Source organism: Lingula anatina, chromosome 1 (assembly GCF_051362555.1).
Source record: "Lingula anatina isolate TDL-2025a chromosome 1, LinAna3.0, whole genome shotgun sequence".
NCBI classification, from domain to species: domain Eukaryota; kingdom Metazoa; phylum Brachiopoda; class Lingulata; order Lingulida; family Lingulidae; genus Lingula; species Lingula anatina.
Genome location: NC_141767.1, coordinates 68,592,329 through 68,619,001, shown reverse-complemented (window position 1 = coordinate 68,619,001; position 26,673 = coordinate 68,592,329). Strand labels below are relative to the sequence as shown.

The window sequence follows — 26,673 nt, the reverse complement described above, 5'->3', positions numbered from 1 at the left end:
TTCTTTGTAAAAACAGTTAATATTGGCACAGACTGCTCCTTAGAATGCCTCGCAGTTATTAGGAGCATCCCCACAGGGTGAACAGGTTCCATGTCTGGGCCGACACACCACGATAAAATTATCTTCTGACAGAAGTTCGCTAGGTATGAGAATGATAAGGTAATGCGACATAAAGCATCAGTAAACATTTTCCAAAATGTAATGCTTTTTTTGTTTTTCAAAGAAACTACTTCTGTATTTTGGGGATTTAGATCAATTCTTTATGTAGTCAAAAGAATCTGTAATACACTTGCAAAACAAATTCATATTTCCCCACATGACTTTATTGAAAAAATACCCTGGATGAAAAAATACAACCAACTTCTTCCATAACAATTTATGTATATAAAACCCCTATATTTCCCATCAAGTCATTGCCAACTGTTCCTGTTCTGTATTTGTTAAAGCATGAATAATATTCAAAATATTACTTTTTGTACTTCAAATGGGCAACAATTGTTTTAAAACAACTGTACTTAAAAAAAAGGATTCAAAGAAAACAGTTCAAAACTAACAAATGAATAAACCTGAAATTGTTCAAGAATTATTGTTTATTTCATGGGAAAGAAAGCATACAGAGCAGTGCATCTTCCCATTTCTCTCTGGCCACGCTGAGGTGAAGCCTGCCCCTCTGCTGCAGAGCTGCTCTTCACCTGAAGTCCCAGCAGTCCCCCCCATATCCCAGTGTCCTCAGGGGGCCAGGTCCTACTTGGTCTGATTAACTCCAGCCATTTGCTACATTTCCTGCTCCCTGGGCCTTACTTGAACCTCAGCTGCACCATTTTTGGTTGCTATGGCAATCCAGTTTTCTTTAATATTTACGGGCTCTGTTGCAGCTGACACCTTCCTCGGCTTGGCACCAAGATCTCTGAGGAAAATAAAACATTAATTACTTTCTCGGAGAGATAGTTATTTGGACTCAATAACTGCCTGTTGGCTCTTTGAGGCAACAGTAAAATTGATACAACTCCCAGATGGCAGTGACAAAAAATAATGAGGAATAAAGAAAAATGCGACAAAGTAATAAAAATGACAGTTACGTGTGTCCTGTTCTTTTCTGTCTCATGACCCGCCTCTTTATTCATTTTCAGAACATGTAATCTAATAAGAGTTTCATTAGTTTTAGCTAGGAACATAACATCCCATAAACTACATGTTGTCAGAGGATGGGCACAGATGTCCTTGATGAACAGTAGCAGAAAAACATGATGTAACTAACCTAGGAGAAACTCACCTCAATATTTAATTATACACTGGCTGTGGCAAATCATTTGAAAAACAGTTCCCTACGTCCCTTCCCACCCTCCATCTAACTTATTCAAGCTTGTTTCTCAATTCTTCCTTTTACAGAGTGCACCCTTACTGCAATATATAAAGTAACATTCACACACACACACACACACACACACACACACACACACACACACACACACGTGCTCGCAGCCAAGCAAACACATACTCATTGGACCGCAGCATTAATTACTTCTATTTTCTCAATGACATTCTAAAATATCTTTTTATGTCTTAGCATGTCATGTATGTGTTAAGTTGCATGCAGACACGTTATCTGTCACTTAAAACAAGTGCTGGAATTGATATGGGAAGTTGCTGCTGGAAGGACACACAATCCATACAATGACATTGGCATAGATTGTGTGCTTGTAACTGAGTAACCACAAACCAAAATGGGCCCATAGGCCCATAGTCGGGGGTGGGGGGTTCAAACAAATCACTCTTCTTGCTGGGAAAAGGTCTGCTCTGGGTAAAATCTGATCTAGGTACATGAAGGTTTCATGGTATAAGGTACACTTATTCAGAAAAACAACACTCCCTTTGAAATTGCTGGCAAGGGTCTGCAAAATAAAAACTCACATGAGCATGTTTACAGCTCTCCATTCATAACAACATTCAAGAAGATGTGATCAAGATATCCAATATTTCCACAATAAGCTGATGAATTTCTTCAAGCACATAGTTATTTTTAAAGAAAGATCTCCCACTGGGTTTTAGAAAAAAGGACTGTAATGACCCTTCACGAATCCAAGAACATTTCATGATTGAAAAAAATAATAATATGATGAGGTATTTCATCTGCAACAGAGTAATGCCCAGCAGAAGGTCATAAAATCGACTTAAACAAAATTACGTCTAACTTACCAGTGATGTGCACTTCTTGCAAACTGATTTGCAAGTCATGGAAAAAATTTGTAATCTAATAATAAGCACAACCATGCCAAGCAAGGCTGGAGAGCAATATTTCTTGTATGAGACGTTTATTGAGAAAAAATGTTTCCCCAAGTTCTTATTACCACCGAATTGTGCCTATTACACTAAGAAAATTTTAGGGGATTCTTTTCAGTCTGTACATTCTACTTAAACAAATATTTTTCTAATTTTTTTTTTCACAGAGATGTAATCACCATTTTTGCCCGTGGAGATTTAATAAATTAGTAAGACAAAGATTATATTCTCTGAATATCCAATGAAAAAAGTGGGTGAAAGTAAGTATAAACTAGGCCAAAATGAACAAACTAACAAAAACTTAAAACAACATTACGCTTGAAGGTGACTTATCAAATTATATAATTTAAAAAAAAGAAGAAAGTGAAGAAAACAAAACTATTATTCAAAAAAGAAATACAGTTGAGTCTTGACTGAAACGTTTTCTTGAGTACAAAGACAATACCACTGACACAATGTTTTTCCTTCAACCATTCATTCTTGACAAACAATTAGGACTGGCATAACTTTTCACAAAATAAAGCTAGCAATCACCTATCAGATCCATTCTGGGAGATAAGCTATCAACTCTACGTCAAATCCACTAGGACAACAGCAGTTAGTCAGCATTCACTAATAGGACCTATCTAGCTGCTGATTGAATAGCTTTTTCATAGAATGAATCAAGGTTTTGGGACAATAGAACTAGTGCAGCTGGGAGTGACGAGCAACCCTATTCATATGTAAATTGCTTCAAGTCTTTTGAAAGAAGTTTTCAATACTTTAGACCAAATTTGAAGTGTTTTTCGATAAAGATTAGGAGTGCTTCTACCACTGTCTAGTTAATTGTATTATCTATAGAAGTTTTCTTGGAAACAATTTGTAAATATTCTACCTTATACTGCATATATTTTGGATGTACAAGAAACTGGTCAGTATAATATGAATTATTAGCAATTGTGACACATTTGGTTCCATTCTGTACTACGAGCATATGTGTATATCAGTTTTTACCTACTATCCCACCTGATCAGTGTCCACATGTCATCAACCTCTCAAATATTTTTGTCAATTTATTTAAATATCCAAATATTATTCTCTGTCATTGTTCTCTGTATAAAAAACGCCATCCAATTTTAATTTCAATTTGAATTCATTTTAACACCAAGGGCATTTGGGGGAAATGAGCTGTTTTCTTTTTACTGCTTATGTATGACTGCATATCTTCATGGCTCAGGTGAAAAAGTAATGATACATGTTCTGGTACTATAACAGGATTTACTAATTTGGCTAGTTTGTCCTTGAATAACGTATTTACTGTTACTGAGATATTAAGTACTAAGATATAAGTCAAAATATTGCAAAATATTAATTAGATTTTTTTCACTCAAATAATGTAAATAGTTTATTTTTTATAGTTTTTTTTATGATATATTCAACACTTTCTTATATTCAAAATGACCCAAAATCAGGTTGGCTCGGGAAAAGCCCAGTGCAACTGTCCTATATGTCATAAAAGCAGACATTATTAGCATGGCCGTCAATGTGTGTGTGTGTGTGTGTGTGTGTGTGTGTGGGTGCGCGCACATGTGTCCAAGGGGGGGGGGGGGGGGGGGGGGGGCACAGGTACCTCCAGTTCTATGCCGTGACAGAACAATTCAAATTATAATATTCCTTTTCATAATTAGTCATACAGAAAAAGTGATACACAGGCCTAATGAAGACCCACACTCTAGGTAAAATACATGTCCTTTTTTTTTCTAAAAGAAAAACAGTATAGTCTAAAATGCACATTTATGGAAACATAAATGCAAGTTGTATAACAGAAATGCATAAGGAAGATTTAATGAAAAGATAAAAAAGTTAAAATTCTTTCCATCCTTTCCAGAAACCATCCCACTCTTCAATCCCCTTTCCTCAAATCTTCCTCCCTCCCACTCTTCTTACAGCAAACATGTTAACAGCAATTCTTTAATTCTAGCTGTGATTGGTATACAAACAAACTGCAACCCACATGGTTAAGTTTAGAAGCATTCCAGCTATCATGTTGCAGCCAGACTTGTTTTGACTGCATGGGTTGTCTATATATGGCAGCCACTCCAGCAGGCAACTTGCTGCTGGGGTTAAAATTGGCTTGACTTTCTGAAGCCAGGGCCGACTGGTCCACGCCAGTACTCAGGGTAATTGCCACGAGGTATGAACATTGCAAGAGTTCTAGATTAGTAAAGAGAAATCTTCCTAATACCAGAGAGAATATCTTCAACAGCCTTCTCCGCTGTTCCCATTCTGACCTGTGCAGTACAGGACTTTTTTTTTGTTATTTGTGGTTTTCTTTTGTTCAAGATAGCTCACTAAAAGTCATAAACAAGGAAATCAAGACCCTGGGCTTGTATCTAATAATATAATGCGGCTACCAGATATGTTTGATTTTCATGTAAACACCGCAAATCCAGAATATAGAAATTACACAGTAACTGTGTTTCTATCATTTTTTAAACCTGGTGAAGCCAAACCTTTCCATCTGAAACTAAAAGTACCAGTACCAACACTAAGAATGAAATAAATTCTATAAAATCAATACTGCAGAGATTTTCAAAGATAGCAGCCTCATCAGTCTGTATTTTTGGGTTCGAGGTAACAACTATATATATGGCTCTCTTTGAAATGTTAACCAAAAGAACAGAAATTTAAGACCTTACAAACTGCTTTAAATTTATCATTCATCAAGAAGCCCACCTTGGTGGCCAAATGGCAAAACGAGTATATTAAGACTATTAACCTATCTACTTTATGTAGCATGGAAAGTTTGGTTCAAATACAGGAAATGCTTCATCATAAAAAAAAAACCCAATGCATACACTAAACACACAAACAAGCACACTTATATGTATGCATGTATTGTGCTCAGTTTGGCCCATGCAGATTGCGAATCCCCATGTACCAGTGTGGTGTCCCGATAGTTCCACAGATTGGCCTCAATACATGGGCCACCTAAGATAACTGCTATTATTGTTTATATGCAAATCAGCTAGGTAGGTGACATGTGGCCCACAGGAAATACCAGCACACTAAAATAAACTCCATCACCTCTCATATCCTTGATGCACAATGCTACAGATTTATTAAACTTTCTTATCAAATTCTCTCGTGTCCTCTGATCAAGTGTACTTTCTCTATCCTTTAATAAAGAATTAAATCATTTTCTCTTGGGAAGAAATTGTATGCTGGAGTATCTATAGCTGGCTTTGTGTTGCTCCCTCTGTATAGGAAATTGAGTCTCATAAAAAAATTAAATAAAATAACATAAAATAACAATCTCACTGAGATTTAAGACCGCACACAGATGGCATTGCCCAGTTTATGTTAAAATCACAAATTACAGTGGCATTAAGGAACACTGTTCCTATCAAGATCTAATCACAATCTCTAGTTAATGAAACATACGGGTGTTTTATTTAGGAGACATAAGCCCCTAGTTCAGATGTTCAATTAAACAATGGGCTTTTTATGCCTTTTTACTGATAAAATCAGAAATAATCCTTTCAAGAAAATTTCCTGATACCAGATCATGTTTTTTATTGTTGTGATTAAATAATGCAAAAAAGTGTTCTTCGATGTTCATGTGAGGGAGATCTGTTTGAAAAAGATATTACACTTTTCACACCAAAAACACTGATGCATCATCAGTTCGAGTTGGGAAATTCATCCCAATGTATTTTTGATGTGACAGCATTTTCACATGACATGACAATGCTTATTTCCACAATATCTAAGAGGATGAAGAAAAAATCCCAACATATCGATCTCCCTTTAGTGCATATTTTACCAATAACTACGCCAACTTCAACATTTGAGCTACAATAACAGTGTACATGCACAGAATGAAAAACCCCTCACAGTTTGGGACCTTTCAAACATGTGATTCATTAGAACACAGGTATTAATCCACACTGAAACAGTGCCCTTTGTTGATAAAACATAGACATAAATACACCACTAGCTAAATAAATAAATAAATAAATAAATAAATAAATAAATAAATAAAAATATTCTTTTGGGTTTGAATTAGTAACCTGAAGAAAAGACAGGCAAAAAAACTTTACGCTGGACTCCTCCCTTTTATTTATGAGTTGACTATTAAATTCCCTCTTTAAATAGTGAAGGGAGGCTTCTAAAATAGAAAATAAATGATTAACCAAAGGTAAATGTAAAAAAAAAAAACTTTGAAATGTCAGGTGAGCTAAGTGCACATCTGTTCAATGTCTGCATCTTTGCACAATGCCAGGCGGCTGCCATGACCAACGAAAGATCATCATCAAATCATCCCTCACTCAGCTCTCAATTCCATGGTCAGCACTCCCAAAACAACCTGTCCATTGATACTTCCTTGTAATGCCTAACTTCACTGTCAACTTACAACTCATCCAAATCCTATTAATATATTGTTTTTGAGCAATCATTTTATGAAGTGATATTATATATATTGTCTACAGGATCACTATTGTTTATCAACATATATCATCTGGATGGTCCTTTGAACAAAGTCATATCATTTATCAAAAGTACAGTCTGTGATGGGATTCTTTTGATAATGTTTGGTTATGAGTAAAGTGAAAGAGAGTTGCTTGTTACAGCACCTATAAATAATCTTTTATATTGTATAGCAAACAATGAGAATCATCTGAGAGAGTCCAAAGTCTTACTATTCAGGACAAATCAATCCAGGATTTGAAGAAAAGAGAGGTCAAAAACATGGGCAGACTAGTGAGTGTGATGTGACAATAAAAGCCAAAAGAATTTATCCACAGATATTTTTTTGCCAAACTACATCTTTCGAACTGCCCTCTATTGCACAACACTATGGATTCACCATGTTTTGGTTTCACTTTTGTATTGCCTTCTATGAAGACATTTTGAGTTTCACCCTAATCGCTAAGAAGTTAACTCCAACGAAAACAGTTTTCCAGTCTTGTATAATGTCAAAAGGACTCGTTTTAGGCCATTTCTTGTGATTCCCATTCATTACATAATAGTATACAGCAATGTTCAATGTAGTTCAGTAATTATTGAAGCAAGAGTATTGTAAACTTGGATCTTGACTGCAGTAAATACTATCTCGATGACATTAATGCTACATAACATAGTGGATCTTCTTGAGTAACACCTATAGTTTTGAAATTGTCTACAAAACAAAGAGCACCACTTAAAATTCACCACACATCCAGCAAGCTGCAAACCCTACGCTGAATGGGAATATGTGGATGTGATAAGAAAGCAGAGGACTGTTGCCAAATTGCCTGAACTTCCATGTTTCTTTGGTAAAAACATGTGCCACTGGCAGCCTCCCATAGTATAATCACTTCATAATTCATTTAACAATTCGCATCATTTAATTTTCTTTGTAACATGTAGACAATCCTTGGCCCAGAAACCAGAAATACATCTGATCTTGTACAACAAACAGAGCGCATTCAGGACAGTGGACTAACAGATCCAAGGATCAAATATAGCCGACCCACTTGAATGCTTGTTGCGTAAATCCGCCAGGGAAGCTATTCTGTGTCTAATCGGGAATTGAGCAGCAAGCTTTTTAGTGGGTTGCCATATATGATCTGTGGATCTGTTAGTCCGCTGTGCTGAATCCGTTCTAACACAAACAAAAAAATGCACCCGACTTAAGAACAATAACATACATGCAACCAAAGAAAGTTTCTCTAATTTCAGCAATGTACCAGTGAGGATAAATTACATAAGATATTTTCTTACAAAAATTCCAGAGAAGGTGTGCTGCTCTCACTGTTTAAATTACTTTACATATTAGCATTAGTCTTAGCTTATTGATATATAGATATTTATTGTGCATTATCATCACAGCAGTGGTAAAATTTGGCTTGAATTAACACTCTCTCTCTCTCTCTCTCTCTCTCTCATGTATGTGTTACCTACGTCTTGGAGTTTCAAAAAAGTCAAAGGAAAAAAGCACAAAAGGGACAGAAACCCTATACTACTATATCAACTAATAAAAATAATAATAACACCAAAAAATAACAGAATTATGACATACAACTATCATGTGATAAAAATTAAAACCAACTTTTATCTCCATGACAATCAACTGTGATTGTTTGGCAAAGATTACCAGATGTTACTTTAATCAAAGAATAAAAACACACCCAATCTCATGACTATGGTTTTCACATTTCTGCACAGATTTCCTATCAATACCAATCTCAACTGTTGACCTAATAATCTACCCACGACTACCGACGCATTATATTTGTAAATGATGATTGCATTATCTGTGGATTGGCACAGATAACTATGTCCTTTTGTTTTCAAAAGTTCATTAAATCAATGAAGAGTATCTTTATCAGATGTTCCTGGGAACAAGTCATTTATTTTCCTTCAAAATTACACAATTATAATGTTTTGCAATGGAACACAAGATTTAGATTCATAGTGAATCAAGCAGAACTAAATCACGTGTAACAAAACCTTAATTGTGTTGTTTCTGCAGCACATGCAATTTTCATAGGGAATAATGCATCAAATCTCCTCAAAAGATGAAAACTTTGGCTAATTCTTTTCAAATTTAATAAAGAAACACCATCAAAAGAGCATAGAAAAATGCAATAAGTTCCAAATAACATCTGCATCAAAGCTGTCCTCAAATGGCATTCCCGACAGATTTTAGCCCAAGTCCTGTCCTCCTAAAAGGCAATCAGTCATTTTGTTTTGATCAGAATCTGTCACTTTAATCTAATCTACAAATGGGCAATGAGGGCCATGCTGACCATGCCAAGAACTTCATTAATTCTTATAATGCGGCCTTAAAAAGTATTGCTGGACTTTCTAAAAACCCTCTGAGCATTTTTTATCAGTTTGCATCAACATAAGATTCCATTTCAATGATGGTATCGCCCTGTCTTCCTGGAAACACTTTTTATTGTTTTGTTACTCTGGAAAGGTTAATGTTAAAATAAAGATGCACAAATTCAATTACAAGTAAACATGTCAAGATGCTGGCTTGGAAATGATACTTTGATATGTTAGACTTGGCAAATATCTCACCTGCATCTTCTAACCACCCAAATACCTGCCCACTTTTGTTTGTCAGATTCTTTCTTTTTTTAATCAATCCTGGCGGTGCACAGTCTACACAAGCCCCTAAGGGGAATATCACAAAACTTTTTAAAAATTCATCAAAATCAATTCGTTAAGCTTGGTGAATAACTTAAGTATCAAATGAGAAGCATCAGGGCTTAAACGCATACAATTTTCTCTCACCCAAATGACTAAACCTTTTAGCTGAAAATGCTTTTTAGCCAAATCAATGGTTAAATTCCAAAATTAATTTATCAACTAAGATAACCACTACTGTGAGTGCTGTATCTCCCTCTATCCCACCCCTAGAAGGTTGTGTTCCAAATGAAGTGGTCAGATATATATTTATATCTTACCCCTTTTCTAGTATCGACACTTATTAGTTTGTGACAACGGTGGGTGATGGAGAGAAAGACCTCTTTCCTTTTTCCTGCCGTGTGAACTAAATACCAACTAACATGTGAGGAACAACATAATACAAACATGGATGCATTCAAACACATGCACACACCTAGGCACATGCATGCTCACACACGCACGCACGCACACACACACACACACACGTGCACGCACGCACTACATCAATTTCAGATGCATATCAATCAATTGCCTAACATGATCATATTTCATTTGCCTCCAAATCTGTGTGTTCTCACTGCCTTCCACACACTACACTGCACCTTCCTCGTTACAGCCTGCGCCGCCGGCGGCCCACAGAGCACCTGCCCCAGATGATCCACTCACCAGGAAATGTTAATTGCCTCCCATAAAATCTTCTGGGCTTTCTTTAATCACCCAGCTGCCCAAAAAAGCAAGTGTTGAACAAACATAACTAGATAAAAAGAAATCCCTTGATGTCAAATTAGCAAGTTCTTAGAGGGTAATATTTGGCTGCGTACACGTCCCTTCATTTCTCTGGCTGATACTACACATGTTCATTCTTATCTCTTAGTGCAATTGACATGCATCAAACTGAGAGAAATTACTGGTCTGCATGCCCCAGTGCACCTACACCTTCCTGGTGCTTAACTTTCTGCCAAATTGTGGTATTCAACTTGAGACAATGTTCAATAACAAGTTAAGTTTGTGACTTCACCCAAGCCCAGGTGTGCACAGCCATACCACCAAAACTCCCACAGCGTTCTTACTCTTTTCTCAATATCAGTGTAGATGAAAGTGCATTGTGTTATGTATACTATTTAAGTTCTTTATCATTATATACAATGGGAATCAGATTCTGATTCAAGAATAACCTGGTCTGATTTTCAAAATAACAAACACTGTCATCAGTGAGTCAGACCACACTCTGTGACTCACCTAGACAGAGACAAAAACATCACAGACAAACTCAAGAAATTAAACTGATGACTGATGACAACATGGTTGACTCTTATCCAATCAAAGGAAAATGGATGAATAAACTGGTTGGTAAAAAAATAAGAAATAAAACGCCCAAACACTTTTGCTATTGTCAGTGGTTGATATTTTGTTTCTTTTGTGGATATACAGTTTCATAGCCTTTTTGTTTCACTATAAAAGAACCCTCCCATAAATATGCTTCATATTCTCCATGTTCTAATGACTAGGGAACCTCCAAATTAAGTGTCAATAAACAACGTGGGTGGAATCCCACTCCTGCAAATTTCACCAACCCAGAACCCACCAGTCAGCAATAATGGTGGTAGGAAATGGCACACATGGATTACCAATTATCACTCCTGTCCGATCTATACAATTACTCTGTCTGGTATTGATGACCCCGGGAAAGAGCACTGACCGTCTCAGCAATTTATCTCCAGCCAAGTTATCTCAAGTCACAGGAAGAACCAGGCAGGTCAATACTAATCATGTTGCCAGGCTACACAGATGATTGGATAAAGTCCCAGATTTGAACAACTACATGTTATCACTCCGACTCAGAAGTTGAAATTCAATTGCAAGGAAACTCATGCAAAATCCTCCTTGCTCATGGGACGGTGGCTTGAAAAGTAAACCCAAGGCTACACACTCTACATGATAGGAGCTTAAGATTGCCAGAGGATGTAACACCTTGGCAAGCACTGAGTTCTATCCTATGCTCTAACACCTTGGCCAGCAGAGTTTTATTCTGTGCTCTATAAATGTAGTCCTGTGGGGTGATTAAATCCTCAGAGAAATGAGCAAAATTAACAATCCTAATTTTAGAGAGAAGAGTGAAAATGCAAAAAAGAAAAAAAAACTGAGTTTTGCAAAGGATGCATAACTATAATATCAACAGTTTATATAATACAAGAAATGCTGTTAAGTAATAGTCAAAACATCAAATTTAGCACATTCTGATTGGTTATAATGCTGTTAAATTTTATTCACCTCAGGAGAAAATGAAGTATTTCATTTTATCTATGAAGGGCAGAAGCATTGCATCAAAAAAGGGATAAAAAAAGAGAACATAAACTATCTGTGGTCTCCCACCCCCTCCCACTCTTGTGGTCTCTTTACATTATACACATAACTACTTACAACATGCTATCACACTTCAACTGTTTAGAAGTTCTGAAAGATCTTATTACACTCACCAAATCTAGTTATTTTTGCCTCCTATGTTAGAAAACCACAATGTACCCATTGACCCTATTCTATTGTAGAAAGAACTAGACTCCTTCAGTTGAGGTTGTGGAACAGGATTCTCTTTCTCTTTTCTTGATGGAGCTGCCACCTATGGGACAAAAAGCAGTATTACAAAGACATACATTTACACTGTGCTGGTCAAAATTTTTCATAAAAAAATACATGTGGTCAATGGTCAAACTATTTTTTAGTTTTTTTTAATTTAAAAATTCTACTATTTGATTACCACATTACTAAACTAATCCGTATGGTCACTAAATTACCCGAACCAGTTGTGCATATTAAAAGTTGTAAAAGTATCCTTTACTTGAAAATCCCATTCAACCCTAACGAAAATTTCCTAATAGACATCCTATAGGAGTCTATGGGACTCCATAGCAATCCCATCTAAGAAAGGATTCCTATCTAAGATGGCCAATTTTCCAAAGGGGTCCTTTGGACACTATAGGATTTTGGGCCAATTTTATAAAGGATGTCCTAGAGGACCCCATGGGAAATTTGTGTTAGGGAATATGCACAGCAAGAGTACCTTTGCCACAGGAGGTGGTATAACTGGTTTAATGTCTGATGGCATTCTGCTGGGCTGTGTACTGAGTGGTAACAGCTGGAACCTCATCTGGTTAGAGGCCAGTGGCAGAACATTGTGTTGTTCATGTTGCCCAGCAACGCCACCTCTCATTGTGACACTGCCATGTTTGTCCAGGCTGGTCAAGGCACCGTAGATTACCTGAGTAAACAGTAATATTTTTTCAAAAATGTGACTTTTTAAACACACTGTTCAGAACCTATAGATTTTCCTCAGTTTGAATGGAAATGTCATTTGGCATCAATCTAGACTTTGTGCTGATGGTGTTGATATTCAGCTATATTTATGAATATTACCATGATTAACTGAGGTTTTTTTTATATACGTGTAACCATTTTCTGATGCTGAGAAATGAAAGATCTGCAAAACCATTTGCATTATCTTTTCCAATCCAGGTTTTTTTATGATAAAGAAAACATTAATGACTCAAAAGATGCTATTTAGTGATAGAAAATAAGCTCCTGCTTTAACAATAAAATCAACCTAAAATTACAACAAACAAACAAACAATTGCTCATACCGCACATCTCTGAGCATGTCTGCCAACATGCTTCTTAAGGTACGGGTTGAACACATCCAGATCAAAGGGGTCTATGTGGCTCTCAATCCCATCTACCACATTCTCTATTGCACTTGTCAGAGATTTCTCCTGAATATTATAGGAATATAATAAAAATGACACTTTTTTTCTAATCAGGATCCAGAAAAGGCTTAGATTATACACCAACCAATTCATTTTCAATCTAAATAAATAAATAAATAAATAAATAAATAAATAAATAAATAAACAAGGTTACTAACAAATTCATTTTCAGATTGGCTGTGTCTTTTTTTTTGAAAGAGAAATTGACTATTTCACAGAATATAAGAATATAAACATCTAATTAGGGATACACCTGTTCCACCACTGTACATTGCTATTTATAGAACATAAGAGTGTTCAGAAACTAGGCTTGCTTAAAAGTATTCAATGAATGAGAGAAAACTACCTCAGGGCCTTCTTGCTTTGGCAGTACAAGGACAAGAAACTTGACATCAAACAACAGTTGCAGGGCCTGGTTCTGTGTTATATTGGGTTCTCCTTTCTTCCCTCCATCTAAAAGTTTCCTATAGATGTCTATAATTTCCTTGGATGTGGAATGTACAAGGTTCAGCAGGATGGATCTGAATTAATACAAATATGTTTTATAATGCCACCTTTTGTCAACACACTGCACAATTGGCACATTTAAGACAATATCCATAAAAAAACAACCATATGCTAAAGAGTTATAAAAGTTATAGGCCAGAGCTCAATGTTAAACAGCTATGGATCAGATTATCAATATTCTATTTATTTTTCATTGCACCATAGGATGTTTTGATTTTTGCACAAGACCCAAATGTTCTCTTGTACACTGTACATGAAAATACATGGATAATAAAAACCTGCAAAAATAGCTAAATATGGTTATACACTATGTTAAACTGATATTCAGTAGAAGGGTCATTCAGAACAGTGAATGGGGGGCTCTTGCTGAATGCAATCGGTAAACAGAGTAACACAACAACTCCTTACATTGAGTAGAATTCAAAGATACTGGTGACACGAGTACACTGGAAACAAGAGGAGGCATGTTAGTCTGTTGCTTTGATTGCATTAAGCAAGAGTCCCTGTGGAGTTAGTGCACACTAGGTAGTTCTGAACAGCCTCTCATACTTTACCTCCTGACTGCATGGCCTCCCACTGTGTTGATCTCCTCACACAGCTTGTACAGCAACGTCTGCACGCTCCAAGATGGCAGCATGGGCACTCGAATCTTGGAGGCAACAGTGGCTCCATCTTCAGTCTCTTCTTGAATCTCAACCTCATCCCAGCTCTAAATATGTCACGAAGATTTTCATTATTGTTCATGAATAAGATGATTACAGCATTAGAATTAATCAAAATATCAATAATCATGTTTCAATGGAAAGAAGTGAAGACTTAAAGAAATGTAAGATAAAAAATACAATCTTACAGTGCTGTTCTCTAAAATGGAAGTGCCCGTCTGCTGCAATGTAGAACTTAATTCCTGTGCTAGACAACTGCTGAGCCACTGACACCATATACTGAAAACACAGAACAAGATGTGGGTACATATAACACTGACATTCACCGAAGAGGGTTTATTTTTAAAAAAATAACATCTGTCAGATGTGGCAAGTCTTTTTTCTATTCATACATACATATCTGATAGCATTACATATTCTGAAGCAAATAATCAACTTTGATTTTGTAATTAAGAAACGCCTTCATGTTTAACACTAAGCACCCCCAACTTAGCACCCAAGGTCTTCTGACCTTTACTACTCAGTTGTGTTGGGTGACAAATGCACCTCATCTGATTCAAACTGCAGCACCAGCAGATCAGATGTCAAAGGTCCCTTGGCATTGCTCTTTGAATTGTTTGAGAGGTAATTAAAACAGTGATGAAAAAGTGAACTGGTTACATAAAAAGGAAAAGTGTATTAGTATTTCAAAATTGTGGTTTCTTTCTAACCTTAACTTTCTTTCATTCAATCAGCATTTCCAAGGCTACCTAATGACAAGTGTTTACAAAGATGTCGTGTGGCTGCAAGGTGTTTAACTTTATGCCTAAAGTGTCTACTTTGATGCTCCTGGTTCTTGTGTGTCCTGAGGCTAGCATTTAACAGAATGCCTGATCTAGTATTAACCTGTATGCCTTATAGAACCAGTATTTACCTGTATGCCTTGCAGTCATTATTTACCTGTGTGCCTTGTGCCCAATATTTACCTGAATGCCCTGTGACCAGTATTTACCAGTATGCCTTATGATAAGTGCTTACCTGTATGCCTTATGGCTAGTGTCCACCAAGGAGTTCTTCACAGTTGACCAGTGTGGGTCTTCCGTCTTTGCCTGGCTCTTAGTTCTCTTTGGGACCCTGGGGATATAAGACTAATTAGTAGTGTACAAAATGACCACTGGTTGTAGGGAAGTAATTTTACAGGGTAAAAAGGTCAAACATTGTCTTGTATTGATTCCTTGAATTCACAGCAGAAGAGACCAAGTTATAGCCCAAGTTACAGCCCAAGTCAAATCTTATGACAATCAAATGATAATCTCCACCTGCTTTTCTTATTCCAGGTAAATGAATAATTAAAACTGAAACTTAATCCAAGGTGAAGACCAGATATCCATGTCAACTACGTGCCTGTAGGCTGTACATACAATATGTCCCATACCTTATCACAGACTCTTTTTCTTTGTGTTTCTGCATAACAACACACTGCTCCATGTGGGTGCTGAGTTCACACAGACCACCACACAGACGGCCCAACAGCAGGACCCTGGAACCCACAGAGTATGGTTAGAAACATTTGTGTAATAAGCAAAGAATATTATATACATTTTTATATCTGGGAATTGGAGTTCTGATGGAACTCACTATTGACCAATGCTGTCATCACCAACCATTACACTGACTGATGATGTGAACAGTGGTTTAAAAACACAATCACATTACTGTATACACATATTAAGTTATGCAATATAACAATAACTGACTTCAACCCTGAAAACTTATCCTTACATCTAATCAAAACTCAGCCTCACCATAAATGTATATAATTATAATCCAGGTGACATATCATGTAAAACAGAAATGCCACTGCACTACCAAAAGCTGTAGGATGACAAAAAGATTTAACAAATTTGCCATGCAATCTGTAGAGGTTACTAATTGTATTACATGGAATAAATCACATATTAATTGTTTCACAAGCCTCACCTGTTTATCAATGTTCTTTGGTCCACTTTATTATCTAACTCTTGGAGACTATTCTTTGCTTCTTCTAGTTCCTCGTTTATATGGTCCAACAGCCTTTGTAAAGAAAACAAAACAAATAAATATCAAGGATGGTCATTCTGAACATGTGAAGAATTCTAAGAAATGTGATAGAAATCAGATCATCTTAATTAATTTCGAAAGCATGGTACAAAAGTAAATAGTTTTAAAATACCACACACAATGGAGCCCATTTACTGAAAATACACAGGTCAACAAGTCTTTTGAAAGGAAAGGGTTCGACTGAAAAAGAGTAAAGCAAGTTTGCGTTCTAGACTTGGAAAGTGGTTTAAGTCATCACGGGAGCAAGCAGACACCCCAAAAAAGAAGCGGGTGCAAAGAACAAGTGTTGAGATGACTGCTTGTTAAGCAAAAAAGTAGAACTTTTCATTGTGTACGTCAAATTTTTCCAATGCATAAGACCAAATCCCATGTCAAGCTCTTATCAGATCCTTATGTCACCTTGGATGTGGCACAACCATGATTAGTGCAATAACTACTCTCTAGTATGACACCAAATACATTTTAGGAACTGCTACAATTGGGTTCAGCAAGGGAGCCCATCTAGGTGCTTTTTGTATAAGATATATATTGAGGAGTTCATCAGAGACCTATGGTCTCTAATTCCTCGTGACATTTTTGTGGCAGTTGGTAACATTGCCTCTTACTGATGGATGACACTGTCATTCTGGCCACCAGAAGAGAAAAGACGGAAAGAAAACAGCTAATTTTGCCTAATTTCTACCACAGACGAGGCATGTTGATCAAAGATGGCAAAACAAAGTTTATAAACAGGGACGAAAATGATAAGATACCTTTGGCAATAACAGACAAAATGGCTAAAAATTATAGTTTGCATACCTATTTAGGAGTAATATTTAGTCAGACTGGTGGTTGTGTGGAAGCAGTCATACAACAAATTACTGCAAAGCAATCTCAACTTTTAAAGTTTGTGTCATTTAATTTTAAACACAGACTGCCTATTTGCTATGACGGAAAAAGTGATGCTCACAGCATTAATGTCTTCTGTTTTGTATGATTGCCAGTCCTAGTGATGCTCAAGTTTTAAAGCAGTACAGTCATCCTACTTCGTGATTATCAAAACATTATAGAGTGAATGACAAAGCATTCCTAATGACATAATATAAGATGAACCAGGTATACCTGAACTGACTGCATAAAAAGTGTTTATGACAAAGATTCTTCATTCAAGATCTGGTATGGTAGATGATTCTTTTATGCATGTGTGGGACAGCATTATAGAGGAAAAAGAGCACAAATAAAGAATCAAATAAGAAATTTGAACTAAATCAGTCACAAATTCAAAGATGAATCCTAATTTGACTATACATGATATGTACCCATTATACAATGTATAATGGTCAGGACAGCATGTTCTCGACTACGACTGAGTGCCCATAGTTAACCTATCGAAATGGGGACATGGTCACGCTGTCCAAGAAATACAAGACTTTGTACATGTGGAAGTGATGAAAATTGTGTTCAGACGGAAAAGAAAACGAAACAGTCAAGAGATGACTGCATAGACTTTGAGCAATACAGGTGATATAAACGCAGTGCCAATTATGTTCAGCAATGTTTGAAGTTGTAAGAGATTGTATGTGTAATGTTTTTTGTTTTGTTTTGTTAGTGTTACTACTTGAATATAATTGTATTCTGCTTGTAATAGGTAAAAAAAAAGGAACTATCTATGTAAGAGGACATCTGACAGTATAGTTTCAGCCTTACTTCTTCACACAGTCCTTGCAGCCTTCTCTTATAAAATCCCTGATGTTGTCTTCATCTATAAAGCGATCAAAAGGTTCCATGTTGCCCTGCTGCTGCTGTCCCGTCTGCTTGGTGTCTGAGGACTTGATGTAGTAACTGGAGTCTTCAAGGAGGGCTTTTAACTTACTGTCAAATGTACCACATAAACTATGGAAAAAAATGAAGACAAACTCACAATACAACAGTCTGTGACAAAATCTTTGTAGGTTACTAGGAACAGGCATATGTTACATAAAATTTGAACTTCTTTTACTAGCCCAGTGCATCTTTAGGTGGAAATTTGCTCGTGCCTTAGGCTTCATTCACATGCAATGTCTATTTTCTAAATTCTATTTTCTATTCGTGGTATCTTATGATCATGGTCTGTGCCCTGAATATCCCGCGGTGTAGTTACTGCCAGCGCGAGCCAGTTACTTAAAGTAACTTATAGTAACTGGCTCGCGCTGCCAGTAATTACGCCGCGGGATATTCAGGGCACAGACCGTGATCATAAGACATACCGCGAATAGAAAATAGAATTTAGAAAATAGACATTGCATGTGAATGAAGCCTTACAGAGCAGACTACTGCAATTTTCTAAGTGATTCCATGACTTGCCCAGACAAACTGTGACAAACTGTCACAATGACTCTGTAAGAACAAAAATGATTGTATCAAACTTAGTTTATGGTTTCTTGCATCGGATATGCTGAGCAAGCACATCTATCACATTTCTTTAATAAAAGGACCTCATTAGCATAAGTGAACAGTCCTAGTTGTCACACCGAGGAGTGTGTGGGCCAGTTAAGTGTGTGGTGCAGAGGAGTGCAGAGGTGCAGTGGCATTATTTATGTATTTACCCAGTAGAGGCATAATGACAAGATGTTTATGCCAATTTTGTACATGATGTACATTACCAGCATTTCTCTGTTTATATTATATAGTTTTCTTAATTAATAACCAGGTTGCTAATTGTATTTTCATAAACTCAGATGTTATGTGAGAAGTAAGTGGTGATACCAGCTAGACAAATAAGTGACAATTGTATTTTCTTTGTTTTAGTTACACGGCTGTTTCAAGCTGAGACATTTCAAATAAAGCTCAAGTAAAGGAATATGTCCGTTGTCATTTGCCTCATTTTTCTGTGGCCCCTGCAAGACTTCTACATTTATTACTATTTGCATCATTCAACGTGTATTTGATAAAAAAATCAATCACCCTAAATATTTCTCTTCATTTATTCACCGAATCCTCCCCAGGGAGTTAAGATATGTTATATAACAGCCAGTCTTAATGAGGGCCAAAAAATATGCCAGACATATTGTAAACAGCACTGAGACATACTGTAGAGTGGTTTATATGAACCATACCTACTCACCTCTGTACAGCTGGAGTGTAGGCCTTGGCCTTCATGAGTAGCCCCCCCACCCACTCTCCAGTAGAGACAAGATTTATTCTTTATGTACTCACCTCTGTACAGCTGGAGTGTAAGCCTTGGCCTTCATGAGTAGCCCTCCACTCTCTAGTAGTGTCTTATTGCTGGCTGCCACCCAGGCACTGTTGTTAACTATGTCTCCTTGACTCTCATTCCAGATGTAGGACCCCACCGCACACTCATAGGCCGCAGATCTGAAAACAGACAAGGATGTGATGAACCCGAGGAACCACTGTGCTAATCTCCTTTATAAATTTCTACTGGTACAGTTTTGGTTTTGAGTAAAATTTCCACAAAAAGATGATAAAGAATAATAAAATGATTCCCTTGCATGTCTTCCAATCTGAAAAAAATATTTAGGGGATTTAAATTATGGGATTTAATCTCTTAAATACAAAATAATCAAAACTGCTTTCAGAACATATATTTTTCCCCCTAGTAAATAATTCTTACCTCTGTGCAGTATCAGCCACATCTGCCATCACCCTGGTCATGTGTTGTTTACACATGTTGAGGGTGCTGTCAAACTGGCTCTGTAGTATACCCTGGAGTCTGGCCAGGAACAGTGGCCTTATGAACTCATCCCACACTGGAACCTTTCTCTTCAGAATGTGTCCACATATGTTGTCCCACTCACTGATCTGTGTGGCCTGCATAACACAAAACACAGGATGCGATGGTGTTATAAAAAAAATTGTACTTGCAAGATCATAATGTTAAATTCCAGAACTTTTCTGTGTTGTAGTAGTTAATGGGCCAAACTAAGAATGTTATATTTTTCCTTTTAATAAAGAATCCCAAATGTCAAATTTGTACAAAAAAATAAATATGTCTGTCAATTTCCTGAAGCATTGTCACTCATCTCTGGCATTTTCCAAACATTTATTGGGTGACTTGAGATTAGAGTTACCTGAAAATATCGTCTTCAAGTTATGGCACTTGAAACATAAAGAATGTTCACAAACTAGACTCTTAAAAGCTGTGTTGCTGTTATATTGTACTTACATTGGCCAACTGTTCCCACACAGCATCTCTGATCCCAGCCACTCCTTTCACTGTATTCACATAGCCCAGTAGTTTACTCACACCACTATTGATGGCTTGTACACAACTGAAATTGTAAACAAATTCCACAACCACTGGTACATACTGGACATGCTTATCCACCAGATAGCCTTAGCTTCAATTCTTTAAAAATATCCATCTCCTCCCACACACCACCCATTAACAAGTTACACAGTGCCAGGATAAATGAAAATATTATCATTATTACTATTATAACAGGTGCCCTCATAGTGAGTGGAGAGTTCCTGTCCCCTAACTTACCTGTCCACCCACTGAGTACAGTTCTCCTGTAGTGTCTGTGCAGCTATGGGGCTGACATGACTCTTTAAAGATGGTCTGAAATCTGGAACAGAGAGAATGTCTCACTCACTCACTTGCTGAAAAGGAGCTAACGCATTTTATTACTTATCTTTTCATTTTACAACTTGGTTCTCTCCCTTCAAGCCCCTAAGTAAACTTTTAAGCTCAAAATTAAAGAATGCTAGTAAAATTTTGCTAAGTATGCTGGTATTGATTTTTTTTTACATCAAATACATTGAATAAACAATGTCCCAGTGAAGCTCACCTAGCACTGATTTAGGCAAATACTGTGTAGAGATAGATGACTGGAGACCAGGTATGACTCCTCCTGGAAGATTATAAATACTACAAACTCATTTTTTCCTTCAATTATATATATATATATTAAATTATGATTAAATATATAATATCAATCATCATTATCTTTGCATTTTTAAATCACATTCAATTGATTTATGTACTTAATTTATTGATCAGAAAGTCCATTCAGTTCAAAGAGAGTACATGAATATTTAATAGGTATGATCATGCCAAATTATTTCTCAGACCTTACCTCGTTCTGTCACTTCTTCCACAATTTTCAGCAGGAGATTACTGTGAGCTGAAAAGATAGCCGTGCCAGATTAAGCAGTAATTCTTCACAACTTTAATCTCATTCTAAAGACAGGAGGCAGCAGTCAAATACAGTTATCATTCAGACACAACAATCTACTTTTCTTTAAAACAGAAAACCCTGACTGGACTTTTGTTGTAAAATCACAATATGTGAATGGACGGAAAGAGTAGAAGAGATACATTTGGTATATAAAAAAGTGACTCACACTCAACTCAGACTCAATAGCTGCTGTTTGCAGAAGACAGCATTTGCTAAGCAGTTGGCCTCATAATTAATCTCATTACCCATCAACACAGACACCAGGCTGACAGAACTTGTTGTCCTGTTAATACATCAAGCAACAATTCAAAACAATAAAACAGAGTGAAGTGCTGGTGTTACCTGGTTCCTGGTCTGTCTGTGTGCTGTCAGAGTAGAAGACTGCATGTATTTGTTGTATGGTAGTGACAATGAGTTGTACCACACTGCAGACCTGCTGTTTGATACTGGCAGACTGCTGACTGGGGTGGAACAGCTGCTCAACTGCACTCTGGGATGTGGTAGTAAGTGAACCAATTATAAAGTTGACAAATATCAAATTGTACATTCAACAAAAAAATAACAATATAGTAAGGATTCTAAAAACTATCAAACAAATGTTTGATTTGTTGATAAGTCAAGTTCACTCCTGACTGTGACTTGGGAGAGGGGGGGGCTGATTTATATAATTTAAAAAAACGCCTTTTGCATTTTATTGAAACTACTGATAACTAAGCACCACTTGTTTTCATTTCCCGAGATTTTTATCCTAACCAGTAATCACATTACTGGTGATAATGTAAATCCATGAAAACCAAGGTAATACAGAAGAGCTGACATACTGTTCTAGCCAGAAGGAACTCATTGAAGACTTGTCTTGGTGTACTATCCTCCAGTAACATGATAGAACACAGACACTCCGCTGTAGTCTAAAAATAAATTACATCATTTTTTACATCAAATCAATTTGCACCCTTAATATCAAATTCAGACTTACATGGATATGTTGAGGCAAATGACAAATCAGCCCTAATATCCAGGGTGCTGATATATAGTGATATATTGTTCATTACAAGATCACATATACAGCAGTACTTGTAAACTGAAGACAGACATCCATACATTATAAATACAACCTAATTCCATATAAATTTAGAACCTTATAAGGACTCACATATTAACAGATATTGCGTATATTTCAGTAAGTTTCTTTTAAGTAATATTGAGCATTATAGTTATTTTTAAAAATTATTTTTGACAGAAATCTTTACCTGTTCCGATACTGTGGCATCTTTTAGTGTGTTCCTGCACCCCTGATAACGACAGAAAAGACACCTTTACAAATTAAGCATAAATATTCTGGGTTGTTTATTAATGCAAAATCATACTATATAGTTTATCATCTGTGACACTATTCCAGGTCACCACAGTGTCACCCCTAATAAGGTATAATTCCATGTGCCCTTTGATCTAAAGTGCTACAGAAGACTTACAAGTGATCCTAAGAAATCTGTTAGAAGCCAGATTCAAGAATAAAAACGTCACATCATCCACACAAGTATGATCTGTTTAATAAATCATATTGGTATGACAACCGCAGATGTTTAATGATCAATTAGCAGGGTAACCTGCTCACCTGTAGCACGGTTGTTCTGAAATGGCTGATGGCAGCCCACTGTTTGCTGAGTACGGGAAAATGTGACAGAATTTTGCCTGTCTTCTGTGAGTCCATCTGTAGACTAGTGTGAACGTGCCTGGCCAGCAAGTACAGTTGGGTGGCCTGAAGGAAATGACCCTCTTCCACAGAGCTCCAAATCTGAAACATCACAGGTGATTACAGCGATGATTACATTATTTTCTATACTAATTTTGCCCGTTTTATATGAATATAAAGTTAACCTACAAAATGACTTTGTGAAAAACAAACAAAAGAATTTTTTTATTCTAACAGGATAATTTCTACATTCAAGCCTATAGCAGTATTTCATAAATACATTCCTTCCAGACAGTTATAACAGAATGAACATCTAGGACATGAAATAAAAAAAAAAACAGAAACCAATCAAAGTCTGCATACTCTCTCAGGGGTATCCAGCAGAAGCTTTATCTGTGAAGAAACTCCATAAAATGACAGCCTATCCCTTTTCCTGCAATAAAAAATTAGGCATATATGTCAACATCAGCACAAAAAATTTCTATGTCAAATAAGAATTTTGTATGAAACATTAAATGATAAAATGTTTTTTCACTTTTTTTTTCATGCATTCACAGTAGGATGGTTTAAGTATTTTTTCCTGTTTTCAGTTTATTTTCTTAGCATTCATAATTTGGTTTCTCCTCTTGTATAAACTATGGAAATGTGAAACAGACTTGGCAAAATAGTATTCTATTGCACTGCTTTCACTTCTATTTAAAACCAATCCTCATAAAATTTTCTGTGCATATCGGCAATAGTTGCTCAGGTGTGTTCTTACTTCTGGGTGTCACCCTTGGGTCTGTGCTGGGGTATGGCCCCCCTCACCATGTGGGTCTGGTTCAGGTTCTTACAGTAGTCCTGCATACTGGCTATGGAACGAGTCACCTGGAAACATGGCACCAAATGGTGTTCATTGAGAAAGAACATTATTGTGCTGATTTAAATTGCGTCCATTTCAGTTCTTGTCTGGATTTAAACTGGTTCAAAGACAATATATCACAGGGGAATGAAAAAGGATCAAAATTTTTTTGTAAATAATAATTTTTTGATGACTCATTACATCAAAATATTTAGTATAATTAATGAATATAAAATACATGTTTTATCCCTCAGACCATAACAAAAAATACAGGCAACAATTTGTTACATTGTTAAAGTAATAGGGACAATTCATCAGTGGGGTTATATGATAAAAATGGCCATGAATGGGACTATGAAAGTTTTTGATAATCTGGAATGGTGGTGATAAAAATAATGTAGTGCTTTACCTAGGGAATAGCCTAGTTTTAGTCCAGTTTTGAGATATTTAGTTTAACACTGTGATCAAACCAGTTTTAAAGTAAAATAGTACCTACAACCAGTGCCAAGGTGTGTACCCATAACTTACATTTTCTGCACTTTTCTTCATCTCTGAGATGGTGTCAGCTGCTTCTATCAGGTCTCTGTATCTCTCACTGAAAGTGTAATAGAACACCTTATACTGTACACTTAAACATTCAGCAGATTAAAATACAGATACATTTTGTGTTCTCAATATCAGTAAAATAGAGAAATAATGAACTATAAAACATACCCAACCATTTGCCTTAAGTCTTCCTTCTTTCTTTCAATATCAGATCTGAAATAAGTGAGAGAAAAAAAATAATCACAATGATAGCAATTATGATATAACGTGATATACTTGTATTCATACATAGGAATAAAAGATTTCATTTTTTTATAAGAAAAAATTAATACGTCTAAAAGTTATAACGCATTTCTACATTTGATGGCCATGTAAAGTGCTGACATCTATTGGGCTACTGTGATCATAAAGTCTAAAAAAAACCACGAATGATGACTTTTAATCTCTATTACTTGTTAAGGATTTCAGGATGCAATATCATGTGTACCTTATTTTCCTCTCAATCTGTCTAATCTCATCCACTGTAAATTTCTCAAACAGTACATTTGTATCCATCTCATGGGCCGGCACGGCTGGGGATATACATAAAACATAAATGCCAGAGGTGCTACATAGCATCACATATGTCATAACACACCATGAACATCAGAGTTGCACTTAGACATACATGATATAGGCTAGCTGATTCTACCCAAGTACATCAGCATGGCTATAAAGTAATGTGGGACTTGGAGTACAATGTACATAGAAGAGTGTATCTTTAATTGTCCCATTAAGCAATAAATCTTTTACCACGAAAATACATGCATTAACACTCCTATTTATGGTCTTTAGTACATAGTTTATATCGTATCATACATATCAGAGGTCGTAAATAGGAGTGCTAACGCATGGATTTTAGTACTGCTAAATTCATATGTCTCTTTAAAATACACCGTTTCTTTTCAAAGTCAGAGCAACTGAGGCAAATTAAGAGCAACGGGTCTTATTTATCAAGAAGGTTGTGCATGGCCCATGGGTTAAGGAATAAATTTCAACTCTCACAGTGCAACAAAGAAAATTGATTAAAGTTAGTGTCTGTTTTGCAGTATGTACTATGTAGTCTAATAAATTTTGTTAATTTGACATGGAGGCGGGATCCCCCTTGAGAGGCAGCGAGATGCCATTTTGTACAGTCTCTTAAATGTTAAAAGATGGTTTCTAATTATATTATTATGGTACATATCAGTGTAGTTTGCAAACGCGTTCATACTCCTGCTTTACCGAATTAATTGCAGAAAACTCATGAAAACTCACCCGGCTTCACACGTTCTGCCATGATTGCCAACTTGTCCAATTATTCTCCTGTAGACGTCGCCACTTTACAGGATGATCACTCTGCTAATGCGCTACCCTTAGTACCAGATTGATTTTTCACTAGATGCTCACACAGAATGTCTCTGGCTAAATATGGTCAATCTTCTAACTGTGACTGGTGGAAAATGTGCCTATAATATCTGTTGCCATGGTAGAGGGTAGTAGGCCTAATGCGCTGCAATAAAATTGATCACTATCCCGACTTAGACCCCTTTCCCATACCTGTAGATATTTAGATCGATCGGGAGTCTCACTAGATTGGTGTCAGCTTAACCGGCTTAAATGTCTGTCCCGCCTACTAAAAGCTGTAAGGGGGTAATTAGTGTGAACCCCCAGGGAGTTAGGTCGATCCGGATGGATCGATCCAAAACTCTGGGAATGCAGTCTAACGCTTGGTCAACCTGTGCAGAGTGATGAATAGAGCATCACATTTTTTTACTGTAAAAATGATTATTTTTTATTCCACAAAGATTGTGATATGAAAAGGTATGAATAAAATTTTATATAGGGCCTAACGATAAAATCGTGCAAAATGTAGGCATTTAAAATATCAAACCAGCTTAATGGAGAATGAAGGACATTGTCGCGCGAGGGGGGGGGGGGGGGTGAGAACTGAGAATCACTTGCGACC

The 26,673-nt window shown here is 36.5% G+C and overlaps 1 protein-coding gene across 1 annotated transcript; it reads right to left on the bottom strand.

Annotated features, from left to right (window-relative positions):
- Positions 1–301: 301 nt before the first annotated feature.
- LOC106151959 (conserved oligomeric Golgi complex subunit 1) lies at positions 302–26,067 on the bottom strand. Its single transcript, XM_013525410.3, has 27 exons — positions 25,983–26,067; positions 25,174–25,258; positions 24,855–24,899; positions 24,669–24,735; positions 24,060–24,166; positions 23,663–23,732; positions 23,222–23,401; positions 22,857–22,898; positions 22,428–22,514; positions 21,949–22,096; positions 21,505–21,552; positions 21,217–21,279; positions 20,913–20,994; positions 20,592–20,697; positions 20,040–20,236; positions 19,622–19,780; positions 18,134–18,319; positions 16,328–16,420; positions 15,783–15,887; positions 15,386–15,481; positions 14,557–14,647; positions 14,261–14,415; positions 13,546–13,720; positions 13,077–13,205; positions 12,500–12,697; positions 11,919–12,058; positions 302–907 (listed from the first exon to the last, which is right to left on the bottom strand). The coding sequence occupies exons 1-26, from the start codon at positions 26,002–26,004 to the stop codon at positions 11,924–11,926; spliced, it is 2,871 nt and encodes a 956-aa protein (XP_013380864.2). The 5' UTR covers positions 26,005–26,067; the 3' UTR covers positions 302–907; positions 11,919–11,923.
- Between the last annotated feature and the right edge of the window lie 606 nt (positions 26,068–26,673).